General features: G+C 35.8%; 1 protein-coding gene and 1 pseudogene across 3 annotated transcripts; both read right to left on the bottom strand.

The window, feature by feature from the left end:
- Positions 1-199: 199 nt before the first annotated feature.
- Positions 200-4,778, bottom strand: LOC147478694 (pyruvate dehydrogenase E1 component subunit beta-2, chloroplastic pseudogene; annotated as a pseudogene). The gene is made up of 4 exons (XR_015208615.1): positions 3,593-4,778; positions 3,400-3,497; positions 3,272-3,306; positions 200-1,361 (listed from the first exon to the last, which is right to left on the bottom strand). The product of XR_015208615.1 is annotated as a pyruvate dehydrogenase E1 component subunit beta-2, chloroplastic pseudogene (transcript).
- Positions 4,779-6,701, bottom strand: LOC147478693 (uncharacterized). 2 transcript variants are annotated; one of them, XM_086583884.1, is made up of 6 exons: positions 6,532-6,701; positions 6,235-6,458; positions 5,955-6,037; positions 5,568-5,679; positions 5,370-5,444; positions 4,779-5,295 (listed from the first exon to the last, which is right to left on the bottom strand). In XM_086583884.1, the coding sequence occupies exons 1-6, from the start codon at positions 6,638-6,640 to the stop codon at positions 5,119-5,121; spliced, it is 780 nt and encodes a 259-aa protein (XP_086440010.1). In that variant the 5' UTR covers positions 6,641-6,701; the 3' UTR covers positions 4,779-5,118. The 2 variants fall into 2 exon arrangements, with proteins under 2 accessions (XP_086440010.1, XP_086440011.1); XM_086583885.1 differs by having other exon boundaries at positions 4,906-5,295; positions 6,235-6,440; positions 6,532-6,694.
- Positions 6,702-13,657: the final 6,956 nt, after the last annotated feature.

The following is a 13,657-nucleotide window of genomic DNA, read 5'->3' as shown; positions in this document are numbered from 1 at the left end:
TTAAAAACAGTGATCGATCATATAACACAGGCATACCCTTACATGTTCTCCATGAAATACTTTTTTTTTTTAACAATCCATGAAATACTATATTTGTACCAATATCACATATGAATCTTATATCTAATTATGTGGAATGTCAAAAATATAATTGCTTTAATCAGATTAATGGTAACGCCGCACAAAACAAGATAAAATCTCAATAGAAAATTAGAAATATAGTTCATAAATATAAGTACTGTACTATACATGACAAAGGGACACTAACAAGCTGGAAAACTTACACCTCCTACCATTTAAAGTGATAAAATGTCATTATACTTAGCAGCAGAAAGTAAGTTAGAAATGAGCAGCTAATGGTAACAGGAACTGGTGTTGCTGTGATTTCTTACAGGCACAACTCCTCAACAGCAGTCACAATCTGAGCAGTTTGAACTATGGTAACATCTTCCAGCGTCCCTGCATACGGGGTTGGCACATCCTGTGACGACAGGCACTTAATTGGGGCTTCCAAATAATCGTTAAAATGCTCCGTAATAGCAGCTGTTAGACTAGCTCCAATTCCACCTATCCGCATGCATTCCTCCACTATCAGCACACGGTGTGTCTTCTTAATTGAGTTCCCAATTGTACGCAAGTCAAAAGGCTTCAGTGACCTGATATCAATAACCTCAGGATCGTACCCCTTGCTCACCAGTGTCTCGACAGCTTCCTGCACATGGTACCTCATGCGGGAGTATGTGAGGATCGTGACATGCTCTCCAGGTCTCACCATCTCAGCCTCTTCCAATGAACACACATACTCTTCATCTGGGATTTTCTCCTTGAGGTTGTAGAGCAGCACATGCTCAAACAGTATAACTGGATTATCACTCCGAATGGCAGCCTTCATCAGGCCCTTGGCATTGTATGGAGTTGAGCACGCAACCAACTGGATTCCAGGAATTGACTGGAAATACGACTCAAGTCGTTGAGAGTGCTCTGCTCCAAGATTGCTTCCAACACCACCAGGCCCACGGATAACAAGCGGGAGGGTGAACTGGCCTCCTGAGGTGTAGTGTAGCATGCCACAATTGTTTGAGATCTGGTTGAAAGCCAAGAGAAGGAAACCCATGTTCATACCCTCAATGATTGGCTTAAGGCCACTCATGGCAGCCCCAATAGCCATACCTGTGAAGGAGTTCTCAGCAATGGGTGTATCAAGAACCCTGATATCACCAAACTTTTTGGCTAGTCCCTGAGTCACCTTGTAGGAGCCTCCATAATGACCCACATCTTCACCTATAACACATACACGAGGATCTCTGTCCATCTCTTCTTCCAGACCTTCTCGAAGAGCTTCAAAAAGCAAGAGTTCATGCCTGCACAGGATCCAAAGTTAAATCTGTCAACCTTTTTAACATTTCCCCATATAAAACCTTTAACTGCAGGAAAGTATGAGATAAGCAAACGGTGTACGACAGAAAACACGACATCCATGGTTATATGATATAAGATGGACGAATGGACGATTATAATATGTTACAGATTGGTGGTTAATAGAAGCAATGAAGTTCGGCAATGCTATGAAAGATAAAGCTCTACATAGAGAATAAAGGGGAAAAAATTGTTAATATTGGGAGAAAGCATAGGGACAATTACAATAGCAGCTGAAGACTAAAAAAACAGGAGCATTCAAACTTCTGTTATCTTCTTTCCTTCTGGTAACTTATATAAAATAATTGAGAAAAATATAATCTAGAGTAGTGCGAAAAATATGAAAGTAGTCGTGAAGGTTACAAAACACCAAATCATATACTGCATATGTAATAAAGATTTTTGGTTATGTACAAACTTTCTACTCAATCAAATGATAGAATTTATGCTACACCCAGGAAGCAAAGCCATTTGATACATAGTATTTGGTGCCTCTGGTGTTACAAACCAGGGAAACCACATTGTATCGCTACATGGAAATAATGATGAAACAAATTTGTGACTACTTGCAAACTTACAGTCTACCACTTTGAACTAGTTATAGATGAAATTTCTTTCTCAAGATCAAAAGATTCCTCATTGATTTTTTTTTATAGGAATATACACTTTTTGTATACTGAAAGAAGGAAAATGCATACTAGAAATAAGAGACAACACTGAGGACTCAAAGTTTCAGAATAAGCAGAATATGACCAAACAGAGCTAAAAGCTCAGTGCAAGTTAGGGTTCTGAACAGAGGCCAGATATGAAGTGAAGAGTGATATGAAGATTTTTCGGCAAGGAGAAAGAGTCTGAAATTCTGTGATTTACTAGTGAATCCAAAGAGTTCTTCATTACAAATAAAATAACACAAATTGAGAAATGTAGCACCATTTATCGATTTCATACTACTATAAAGTAGGCGCCACATTTTGCGTGGTTAGCAATATCAAAACAAATTGATTGAGGACTAAAAACAAAGAATGGAGAAAGAAGGGCAACAGAGATTAAATTTCTGATAAAATTAATAGCAACAACACAGATCAGAACACGGGGAGAAGAATACCGAAACATGTCAACATTCTGGTGAGTGGACCAAAGTAACCACTACTACTCCTAATCAATATAACAGCAGTCGTGTTTTGGTCGATAGTTGCTCCAACCTCAGAAAATAGGTTTAATGTCTTGGATAGTTGGATGTTTAAGAAGCTGTTGTGAGAGTAGAAAGCCAGAGCAAGAATATTAGCCTTGGCCATATGCAAGACTCTCTGGACCTTGAGCAAGTTAATGCAACTTAATACAACACTCTGAAGGGAGCCTGAAATCCCCTAGGGGAAGGTCTCAATCTCATGGCCAAGAAGTTATAGCTGAACTTGGTGGTAGTAGTGATGCACCAACTCGAGTAATACGCAACATTACTCAAGGAAGGAAAATTTTGGTAGAATTAGATCACTGAAACAACCCACAAGACAGAATTAATGAAAATAAGTGGTTCTGACCCAAGCAAAACGTAGATCGAGAGTGGAGTAGATCATATACAGTTACAAAATCTTAGCTCCATTTAAGCCTCATAATCATGAATCAATAAAAGGGTATATGTAAAAGTGAATGACCTTGATCTTAATAAGGAGAATTATTGAACACCATTGTAGAGTTGTAAGTACATTTCCTTGGTAAAACTCATAGAACTCATATATCACACAAAAACCAAGTAAAAATATAAAAAAAACTACACCATTGACCACTAAAAGCCTAAGTTGGAACAATAGCTACTAATAATTCACAAGTGAAAAAACAGGAATTTTACTAGCATTACCCGTTTTCAACCTCTGAAGAACCATCAAGCCTTTCCTACAAAATGCAAAAAAATAATCTTTAACTACAATGCCCAATAGCAATTGCACACACAAATTGCACCAAAGAAAAAAGGACTAAACTGCTTACAAGAACATATTTTTTAGCACTATGAACTCGGGTTTTCGAACCAAAAGGCGCTTTACGTCCACTACATCTGTAAGACAAAAGTTCTCCTTTCTTCCTCTCTGAAACAAAAAAAAACAGAATGTATCAAAAAACACACATAACGTAAAACTTAAAACAACCGAACGTTATATGTTTAAAGAAGAATGCAACATACCAGAAAGTTGTATGGACTTGGGAAAGGAAAAAAGAGTTTTCGTGGGTTGTAACTTGTAAGGAAGTTGAGTTTGTAAAACTATGAGCCATTATTGGTGCTGCTACGATAGTTTGTGAAGCCATTATTGGTGCCGAAGAGAAAGGAGTCAAGGACCACGGTGATCAAGTTTACATAAGAAGGAAAGAAATACTATCAGCATGAAGAGCTGTACGTGTTATATATATGGAGTTATGGACTTAAATTAGGTGGGTCGCGGGTTCATGTCACATACGAGGAGTTCTTGGAATTGGCTCTAGACAATTGCTTCACCAAAAAGAGCATTTCAGAAGGGTAGAAGTACATTTGAACTTGGAGTAGCTCAACAACGACTATTGGATATGCAAGAGTTGGTGCATGTGGAAGGTACTTATACACCCGAGACATGTAAGGTGAACTCTTTGAGAGGCTACTAGATCGCACGAATCAGTTGAATGTGTGATTTTATTATGCCCAATTTGAGGCAATTGCTGTTATGGAGGCAGTGACATGCTAAAAAAGAATGATCGTTTTCTAAACAGTTCTAAATAGCGGAAATCAATGACCAAGACAAAAGGATGGTTTTGTGTGCTTACACGAGCGTCGTGCAAGAGTTGATAAAAGAATATAAGCTCTGAATAGATGGTGAAGGACGATCTTCTTCTTGTAGGTTTGTTTGTTTAGAAAATCTATTTAATCATGGGGCTTGCAGTATCAATCATGGGGGATCGAATTGTTTTCTGTGAGTTGCTTATATATCTGACGTGGATGAAAAAAACGCTAAACTGTTTAACTGGGCATTATATTTCACGTCACTATTAGCTCCTGAAATGGCCGAGGAGGTGAGAAAAGAGATTAAAATAGAAGATGGAACATTGAACAAGACAATACACTTGGAAGAGCTGCGTGTGCTGTTTTTGGAAAAAGAGGAGAAAAGATGAAGCATCAACCTTGGTGACAAACACATGAAACTGTAAGGGTGTTCATGGGAACAACTGTTACTGAGCCAGAGAATAGTTACGAGTTGTCTACTTCTAGTTCATTCTCATACTTGCTACATGTAAAGCTCATATGGACATCAAGGAGGGTTGAGGGGGTTTCCAGGTCATTAGAACGTGATGCATGGCACTAAAGGTCAGGATTTTTTACTCCAAACATGTTCTTGATACTCTGAACCTAAAACTGTAATTCATATAAACGCATTAGAATAGTACAATCACGTAAGGTCTAAACTTTAGTAAAATCCTGATGCTAAACGCAACAATACAAACACCAAACGCAGCAACCGATGGACACAATTTAGCATAAAATAATAATTCATATAAACGCATTGAAAAAGTATACAATCAACTAAGGTCAAAACTTTGCATAAAACCCTGAGGCTTTAATACAACACCACAAGCAGCAACCGATGGATACCCGTAGTGTCTGCAGAAATGGGACGATACATCTGTATGGTGGAGTTCTACACCCTTTCTTCCAAATACCTGCATCCATTACTAACAATAATGTCACTCACTCATGCCATCACTCACATCAAGATCACTAAAACCATTTATTGGTGGGGGTTCATCACTCTCATTATCAGTTTCTGTAGCATCATCAGGTTCATCCTCATCACTTTCATCCTTGTCTTCATAAATAGTGGGTGAAAAAGTATTTGACTCATCAGCCATGTCATCATAAATCTGTTGAAAGTGAAATAGGATTAGCAAGAAGTATTATCACCAAGACCTCCTTTTATAAATCTAAGTTCACTCACCCCTACAAAAAGGTAATCCAAAACACTAGATAGCTGAAGAGCTGACTGAAAAGTCGAAACTCTAGACTCAATAATCTGCAAGACAAATAAATATCCAGATAGTAAATAAATTGGAAGTAAATCTGTGTCAGAAAAACATCTGAATTTGTGGTTGCAATACAGTATACCTCTACAAGACAGAGAGAGAGAGAGAGAGACCTGATATAGAGAATTCAGTGCACGTATAGAAGAATCTTGGGACATAATAGTGCTTGCATGTTGAAGAAGCAGACTTTTCAACCACGGGAGGGCACAAACTACGACTGCACCCCTGGTATTAAAAATGCACAATATTAAAATCCACCAAAGTGTTTTGGAATTTGGATACAAAAATAACAACCATAAATGGAAGTGCTAATTTTGTTTTGACTCCAATCAAATTTTACTCAGATGAAAGGGGGGGAGAACAAAAAATGTTTCTGTTCTGTACTCTGTGAATTCAAGGTTCAGACACAGATTTGTATGGTACAGAGGTAACCAGTTAAAACATTCATAATTATCAGATGTGTGTAATCCAACAACCCATGAATATCACAGACAATTTACCTTGACTGAACTATAGAAATCAAGAAATCCAAGAGCTTGAGAACGTCTGATGGAGTCAAAAGGGAGATTGAATTTGCAATAACCTGAGAGAATCCAATGTGCTGATCAGTACAGTACAGACAATGGCATTGGCAACAAATGGCCAGTAATATCTTTCAAGTTAACAGATACGCAGCATAGGCATATTAACATCTAAAGACAAAGAATACATGCCTGGTCTCAAAAATTAATAAAATTTTTAGTAAAACTTTACTTTGGATAAGACATAAGAGTGACAAACCTTTTCGTCTCGCGTGTGCAAGCAATCCAACAATAATGCACGGTCATCAGCAAGTAGTGCCTGCTTAAGCAACACATGAACTGAATCTGCACTTGGTGGTTTAGTGCTGGGAGAAGTCATCTCTATTTCGGGAGTTTTGACTTTATCATCTTCAAGTAACTCTAAACTTGCAAGTTTCTCACCAATGGTAGGTTCATTCAAATCATCTTCAACAGGCAGTACATCTACAGCATTTAAGAAAAGCATTCACGCAAAAAACAAGGTTAGTTCTGAGATTCCAATTTCAATAACTCTTACCCGCGTTTTCCACAGCTCTCTTCTTCTTCTTCTTATTTTTCAGCTTTCTTTCTTCGTGGATTGAAGTATCATTTGTTGCTATCAAATCCTCCAAATTATCAACACCCATCTTTCTTTGCAAGCAAGAATAATAAAAAAAAAAAAAAAAAATGTTAGGGTTTTTGTCAGCTGAAGGTTTTAGAGTTGGACTCAAAATTTTGTTTTTAATTTTAGTAATTAACATGGGCCCAAAACAAAGGTCCACTCATTAAGATGCGAGGCCCGTTACATATTTGTTTACTTATGGCCCACTGGCCGAAATTGACTAGTTACTCTGCAACATATAGACAGACATACAAACAGTACTACTAAGAGTCTTCCTTTGAAGATTGTAGCAACTGTACAAAAACCTAGTATTTACAGCATTCCCCAACCCGATTTGAGTAACATTCAGAACATAACTGGACGACAATCAGCATCACATGCATCAACATCTCAGCGTGTTCATTATACTATGTACTTTATAACAGACTTCATTTTGGATTATAATGATCACTTGGTGTTCAAAGCTGCTGCCATGGCACGTAGTTCCTTGACAATGATTGAGAAAGATGGTCTTGAACCTGAATCAGATGCAGGGGCGACTCAAGGCAATCGGGGGCCCTAAGCAAAGTTCCAATAAAATTGTTACATTTTATAGATCAATATGATTTGTTTAAGTTATTTCATATGAATACAAACGCTTAGTTTATTTAACAAAAAATTTAGAAGATAACAATTATTGTAAAAATTGATCATAACATTTTCTTTTTCCTTTCTTGAATAGTATCCCCCACAAAATTTTTTTTTATAACAAAAAATTTAGAATATAACAATTATTGTAAAAATTGATCCTAACATTTTCTTTTTTCTTTCTTGAATAGTCTCCCTTACAAACATTTTTTTTTATAACAAGAAATTTAAAAGATAACAATTATTGTCAAAATTGATTCAAACATTTTCTTTATTCTTTCTTGAATAGTCTCTCCCACAAATATTTTTTTTTATAACAAAAAATTTAGAAAATAACAATTATTGTAAAAATTGATCCTAACATTTTCTTTTTCCTTTCTTGAATAGTCTCCCCCACAAAAAATTTTTTTTTTATAACAAAAAATTTAGAAGATAACAATTATTGTAAAAATTGATCCTAACATTTTCTTTTTTCTTTCTTGAATAATCTCTCCTACAAATATATTTTTTTTATAACAAGAAATTTAAAAGATAACAATTATTGTCAAAATTGATCCTAACATTTTCTTTATTCTTTCTTGAATAGTCTCTCCACAAACTTTTTTTTTAATTGAATTTTATTGATAAAAAGAACAGAAATACAAAGTGAAGTAGAAACATATGAGTGTTGTGAGAGAGATCTTCACATACAGAGAGATCTAAGACAAAACACCATAAATACATGAGGAATAGTAGAAGAATAAAAAAATATCCTACACCTATAACATCGTAGCAGATCATAGCCAAGCAACAATGTCACAAACTTAAAATTTCAATATATTTATTTAATAAAGAATTACACAAGAGAAAGAGAGAGAATTCTACACCAAATTAAACAATATATAAAAACTAAATAAGACAAAAGAATGATAGAAATAATATTAAAGTGTTGGCTTCAATTTGATAAATTGTCATAGGCTGTTGAAGAAGTTTAATTAGTTATGGAGACGTGCCTGTTTATTTATTAGAGAAGGCGAAAATGCTAAGGAAACGAACGGGTTTAATGCGATTTTCTAATTTCCAATTTTCTAATGTAAAACCGTTTATCTAACAGATTAAAATAAATGAAAAACAAATAGTGAGCTTTTTTTTTCACAATAAAACAATAATAGACTTAGGACTGTAGGTGTGCTAGGATATATTGGGCCCCTTGGACTGCGGGCCCTAAGCGGCTGCTTATTTTGCTATAGGGTAGAACCGGCCCTAGCAATGGAGAGGTGTAAGCTGTGCTTTGATACCTCAAGTGGTTAATGTGAGGGCTTCAATTCTTATAGTATGCATGTAAATGGTCACTCTGCCTGCTAAGAACATCGAGGCACATCTTCCATCGGTTTGGTGCTCACCGGCGGGCAAAGCTCCATTAACATTATTGAGATTGATGGAGTGTCGAAATGATTGCTAGACTCTACCATATTGAACATCCCTTCCCATGCATTATCCCGATTGAGGACCTTCCCTTCCGTAAACACGTGTAATTTGATCTATTAGCACCGCCTTTGTTTAAAAATGTTTGAGCTTGGCCCTCGAGCCCATGGTAGCTTTTCGAGAACATGTCTTCCCATTAATTCCAATACTATGATAGCTCCCAATCTCAGTGGCGGCTATTCCGATGATTTCTAATAGGGTAAGAACTGTTTCGTTGATTTCGATATAAATTGCTATGGTGCGATGGTTTCAAACCTTAAGTGGAGATTGCTTTCAATGCTCATTTGCGCAAAATGTGAGGAGTTTCATTGGAGATACCCTTCCGACCAATTGAACAAGAATCAAAATCGGAGACCTCTTAATTGAATCACAAATGGCGCTTTGAATACATCAAACCGATATTGTTTGAGTGTCCTATGTGTACTCCCCTCAATGTTCCTCCAACCCGGATTAACATTTGATCCCCCCGACATGGATCCTACACTAATATTATTTACCTCGCTATTAACGCGATCGCGCGTAAAGCAATTGATTAGAAATCCCAAAGATTGCCTCCATCCTCATAATGAACTAAACCTTCCTTCAATCGTTAATCTCACAGAAAATTTGCTCCAACCCCTAATTCTCCACCATTGTTAAATCGTGTTAGAAAAATAGATTTGTACAAATCCATGAGATATGAATGAGTTATTTGTCTTCCAAGTTACCCCACTTGAGATGAAATGAGTTTCTCTTGAAACAGTACGTAAAGTGAGAAAAACCTTTTCGAAATGGTGCACTGGTTTGAAATAGTGCATTATACCGAAAAAGTGCGACCTTCTTCGGAAATAATGTGCGATTGGTTCAAAACAAGCATCATGCTAAAAGGTATAACCTTCAAAAATGCACTACCAAATAAATAGTGGCCTTTCAAACATGTGACTTTTCAAAGAGTTGCTTACTTTTTTTCCAAGAGTCACTATATTGTTTCAAGATGCACCACTCACCTATAAATAGTGGATGAATTTGGAGAAAAAAGACACACCGGATCACACGAGTTCGATCTTTCTCCTCCCCGCCTCTACCAAATCTTATGTTGTGTTGTTTGATTCTATGTAATCAAGTCTTGGCTAAATTTTATAGAAGGAAATATGTCTATCTTGGGGAGACAATTTCCCATCAACCTTCAAGACCGCAAAGTGAGGGGAAAAACTGTCTTAATTGATTACATAGTGAATCTTCACTAGTTCTGGATTTAATAATTGGTAAATTAAGTTAATTAGTTGAACTCAAAAAGATTTGTTCACGATATATTTGTTATATCAATTTGATTTTCTTGTTTACTTAACAATAAATATATTTTTTGAAATAAGTTTCCTACAAACTTAAGACAGATTTATTTTTTCCTTGAATTAATTTGGTCGAATTAATTTTGGCTATACTTATTGTTTAGTACAAATACACTAATAATTTTGAAGCAGATTTCGTTCTTTATTGGTAAAGACGTTAGCGGAAAAGATTGTAATGTGGCAGAAAATTTTATCACCACAAATACTGGATTTGACGCATGAAATTGGTACAAATACCAGGTTATGTCATATGTTAATTGGATTTCTTTGATAGCGCCAAAATGGTATTTGCATAACCACATGGCAGTTTCTTCTCGTTGGTTAAATTGGGTTCATTAATTAATTTACGTTGAAAAGTTGCGAACAGGTACATTTTTTTTTTTTCCAAACCCATTATGTTAGCAGTTATATTGCTGTTGCGAATAAGACAGTTTAAGGTACAAATTTAGAGAGTATAATGTCCTAACCGCTAGACTTATTTAATGGATGACATGTGTCAGAAAGTACGAAGTGCACATGCTAAACTAACGATTCAACTTTAATAGAGGTTTTGTACCTATTAGAGACTTGTTATGTTCTCCCCGTGACTTTCAAAGCAAATAGTTTCTACACAGTAAAAAGACAGAAGTAGACAATCGTTTCTTATTAAAGTCTCGAGGTTTTGAATTATGACTTTTACCAGTTGGTAATAACCAACAAGAGAGTCACAACAATGCTATAAAGTGATAAAGTACTTTAATCATTTATGTGATTAAGGGCGAAACGGTGAAGAACTGAAGTCATTCATTGGTTCTAGTATTGAACCGACATAAAGGAAACTTGACAACAAGGTACTTTTCACACTTTCCGATTTTGAACCTTCTAAAAGGACATCTCATGCACTCTTTTTCCTCCAAACAGAAGCAAGTTCACATATTAGTTTGTGAGTGTATCTTTTTATCGAATTGTTTCTGTTTTCCCTTTTTGGTTTTAAAGAATAACAAAGTGTGTTTCTATTTCATAATAGAAATGACAACACCACCAGGTTCTCCTATTAACGTTGTTCTATTTCATTTCTCTAGACCTACTAGTTCGTTGAATGGTATGAACATTTTGGTCCCGATAATCCACTTTTATGTTAGTAGAAGTGGAACTTCAACAACTACGTGTCTACTAAAGAATAATGGATATTGGTTCAACTCATAAGTTAATCTTTGAATATGTATCCGAGGCTATTGGATTGAAACTTCATGAATGTATTCTGACTCTACGAGAGGCTTGAACCAAGAAGCGAGGTGAAAGGACTCGCTTTGGAAGTTGACATTAAGATGCACAATTGGGAGGAAAGGTGGACTTGATGGTAGCTTCGCTTAGACCATTTTCAAGTCATTCTTGAAATGAACTTTTGAAAGAGAACAAGGTGGTAGTAATGCCACACTTGGGGAATTATGATCCAAGATTCCGAGGAATCCTTGTTTCATTCGGATGTTAGAATAGGAATATTTTGCTAAAAGGGTTAAAAATATTTTACTATTTGTAAGATATATGTGTTTTACTATCATACCAAAGAGGTCAATAATAAAGAAGATTGTTTAAGATATTGTTCTCGTAAGCATACTTGTAAGCAAAATTGAAGTCTTAGAAGTGTTTTAGACAATTATATGAATGATATGTGACATTCTTTAACAAGGCCTCACTTGCTACACATATATCTAAATGGTTTTCCAATTTATTGACTTTGTCATGAGAAATTGGAAAATGTGGGGATTATGAATCTCTTTGAATTAATTAATTCAAAATTGGAAATTTGTTGAAGCATTACTAAAAAAAAAACATCAAATGTGGTGTTTTACTCTAGGAGAGATGCATAAATTTCTTTGAAATCCCTCAAAGCAAACGTGCATAGCAAGGTCCACAATGGAATCGTAATTCATAGCGTTGGACATATGGAAAAGAAGCCGAAAGTGGCTTCAAAATTTCTTAGAGGATATTCCAAACTGGGCTAAACTCGTGCGGCCAGTCATGTGTATATCTTTGGATGTACCTAACTGTTGGTAGAGAGCACAAAGTAGCATGTATAACAGGGAAGTCTCGACCACATCGCCGTAGGCATAACACCGATTAGACGATTGCTCTCAAATGGAGTTATCTCAATCAACTATGTAAGGTCAAAAGATAACATTGTGGATCCGCTTTTACAAAAGGTTTAACAAGAGAGCAAGTGGAAAGATTATCAAGGAACGAGCTTAAAGCCTTTGGAGATAATCAACCAAGAGTCCTCATAATGGAAAAACCAACCTAGTGATTTGGAGATCCCAAGATCTAGGTTCAAAGTGGTCAATGAATTATGTCCGTGACTCCGGTTAGCATTCAAAGAGTAATAATATCACTACAAAAAACGACTTTTTTAGATAGACTTTAGAAAGATTAAGAAATGGTTTATAACCATAGGAAGTTATCAACGCCTTTTATCCGTCACGGGTATTAGTTGGCCATCCGTCGGAGGTATTACAATTGTTTTGTTCTCATCCGGCCGGTCATTTAACAGTTTTTAGCTATCGGTTAGTTCGACCGCCTTTTAACCATTGTTTGTTTCAACGGACACTCAAAATATAGCCGTACTTCTTAACCGTCCGGCATATCTATTCAAAAGCGGCAAAGATTTCACTTCCCACGCTTCTAAAATTTCATGAAAAAAATTAAACCCTAAAATTAAAATAATAAAACCGACTCTAACACCGCCGAAGTTTTCAGTTTTTCTTCCTTCTGCAATAGCTGCTGAGTACGTCAGACTATTACCTCTTGAATTTCATTGCACCGACGCCCTTGAATTTCATTGCACCGACGCCCTTCTCAACCCTGAAGGGTAATTTCAATGTTTGAATATTTAGTTGATTTGTTTGTATCTCAGCCTCATTCTCACTTCGTTTTCTAGTTTTTGCATGTTTAATCCTTAAAAAATATTCACTTTCCTTCACTACAAAGCCACCACCTCATCTCTCTGCCACCACGCATCTCCTCCTCCACTGCCACTACTACTCGTTTGAACACCGGCTTTTAAAAGATGAAAACTTTAGTTATTTATTTAAAACTTGTGTTCAATAAGTGAAACATGATTTCTTTTCTAGCTGTTTTATTAAAACTTGTGTTTGATTAATTTCAGCTCTGAGAATATTCGTCTGTCTCCATAATTTCTGGTAAGTTTGTCCAATTTGATTTGTGTTTCGACAAAGGGCTTTTTACATAATGTCCGATCTTCTTGTTTAAATTGCTTTGGATGACAAAACGGGTTCCTTAATTTGTTTTTCTTTGCTTTTACGTAAGTGTGTATTATATATTTTAGTGTCGGTAAAAAGTTTAGTATTCTATAGATATGCACTGGCTATCTTTTTTTTTGTCTCTTATACTAATTCTAAAAGCTCCATTTTATATATAACCAACTGTGAAGAATGCATTTTTATTTTTCCCCATATTCTATTTTCAGTTCCCCATATTCCACATTTTATACTACATTGTTTGATGAAACACCTATAGTTAAGCGGGCTTTTATACTAGTGGTAATGCATTTTGTGGAATTAGAAATGTCGCGGTTTATATAGCTTTACAATTGTAGTAGACTAGTATTATATACCTTCAATGCAAAA

This window comes from Coptis chinensis, chromosome 9 (genome assembly GCF_015680905.1).
Source record: "Coptis chinensis isolate HL-2020 chromosome 9, ASM1568090v1, whole genome shotgun sequence".
Classification (NCBI taxonomy): Eukaryota; Viridiplantae; Streptophyta; class Magnoliopsida; order Ranunculales; family Ranunculaceae; genus Coptis; species Coptis chinensis.
The sequence above is the reverse complement of the archived record's forward strand: the minus strand, read 5'-3'. Positions and strand labels throughout refer to the sequence as shown.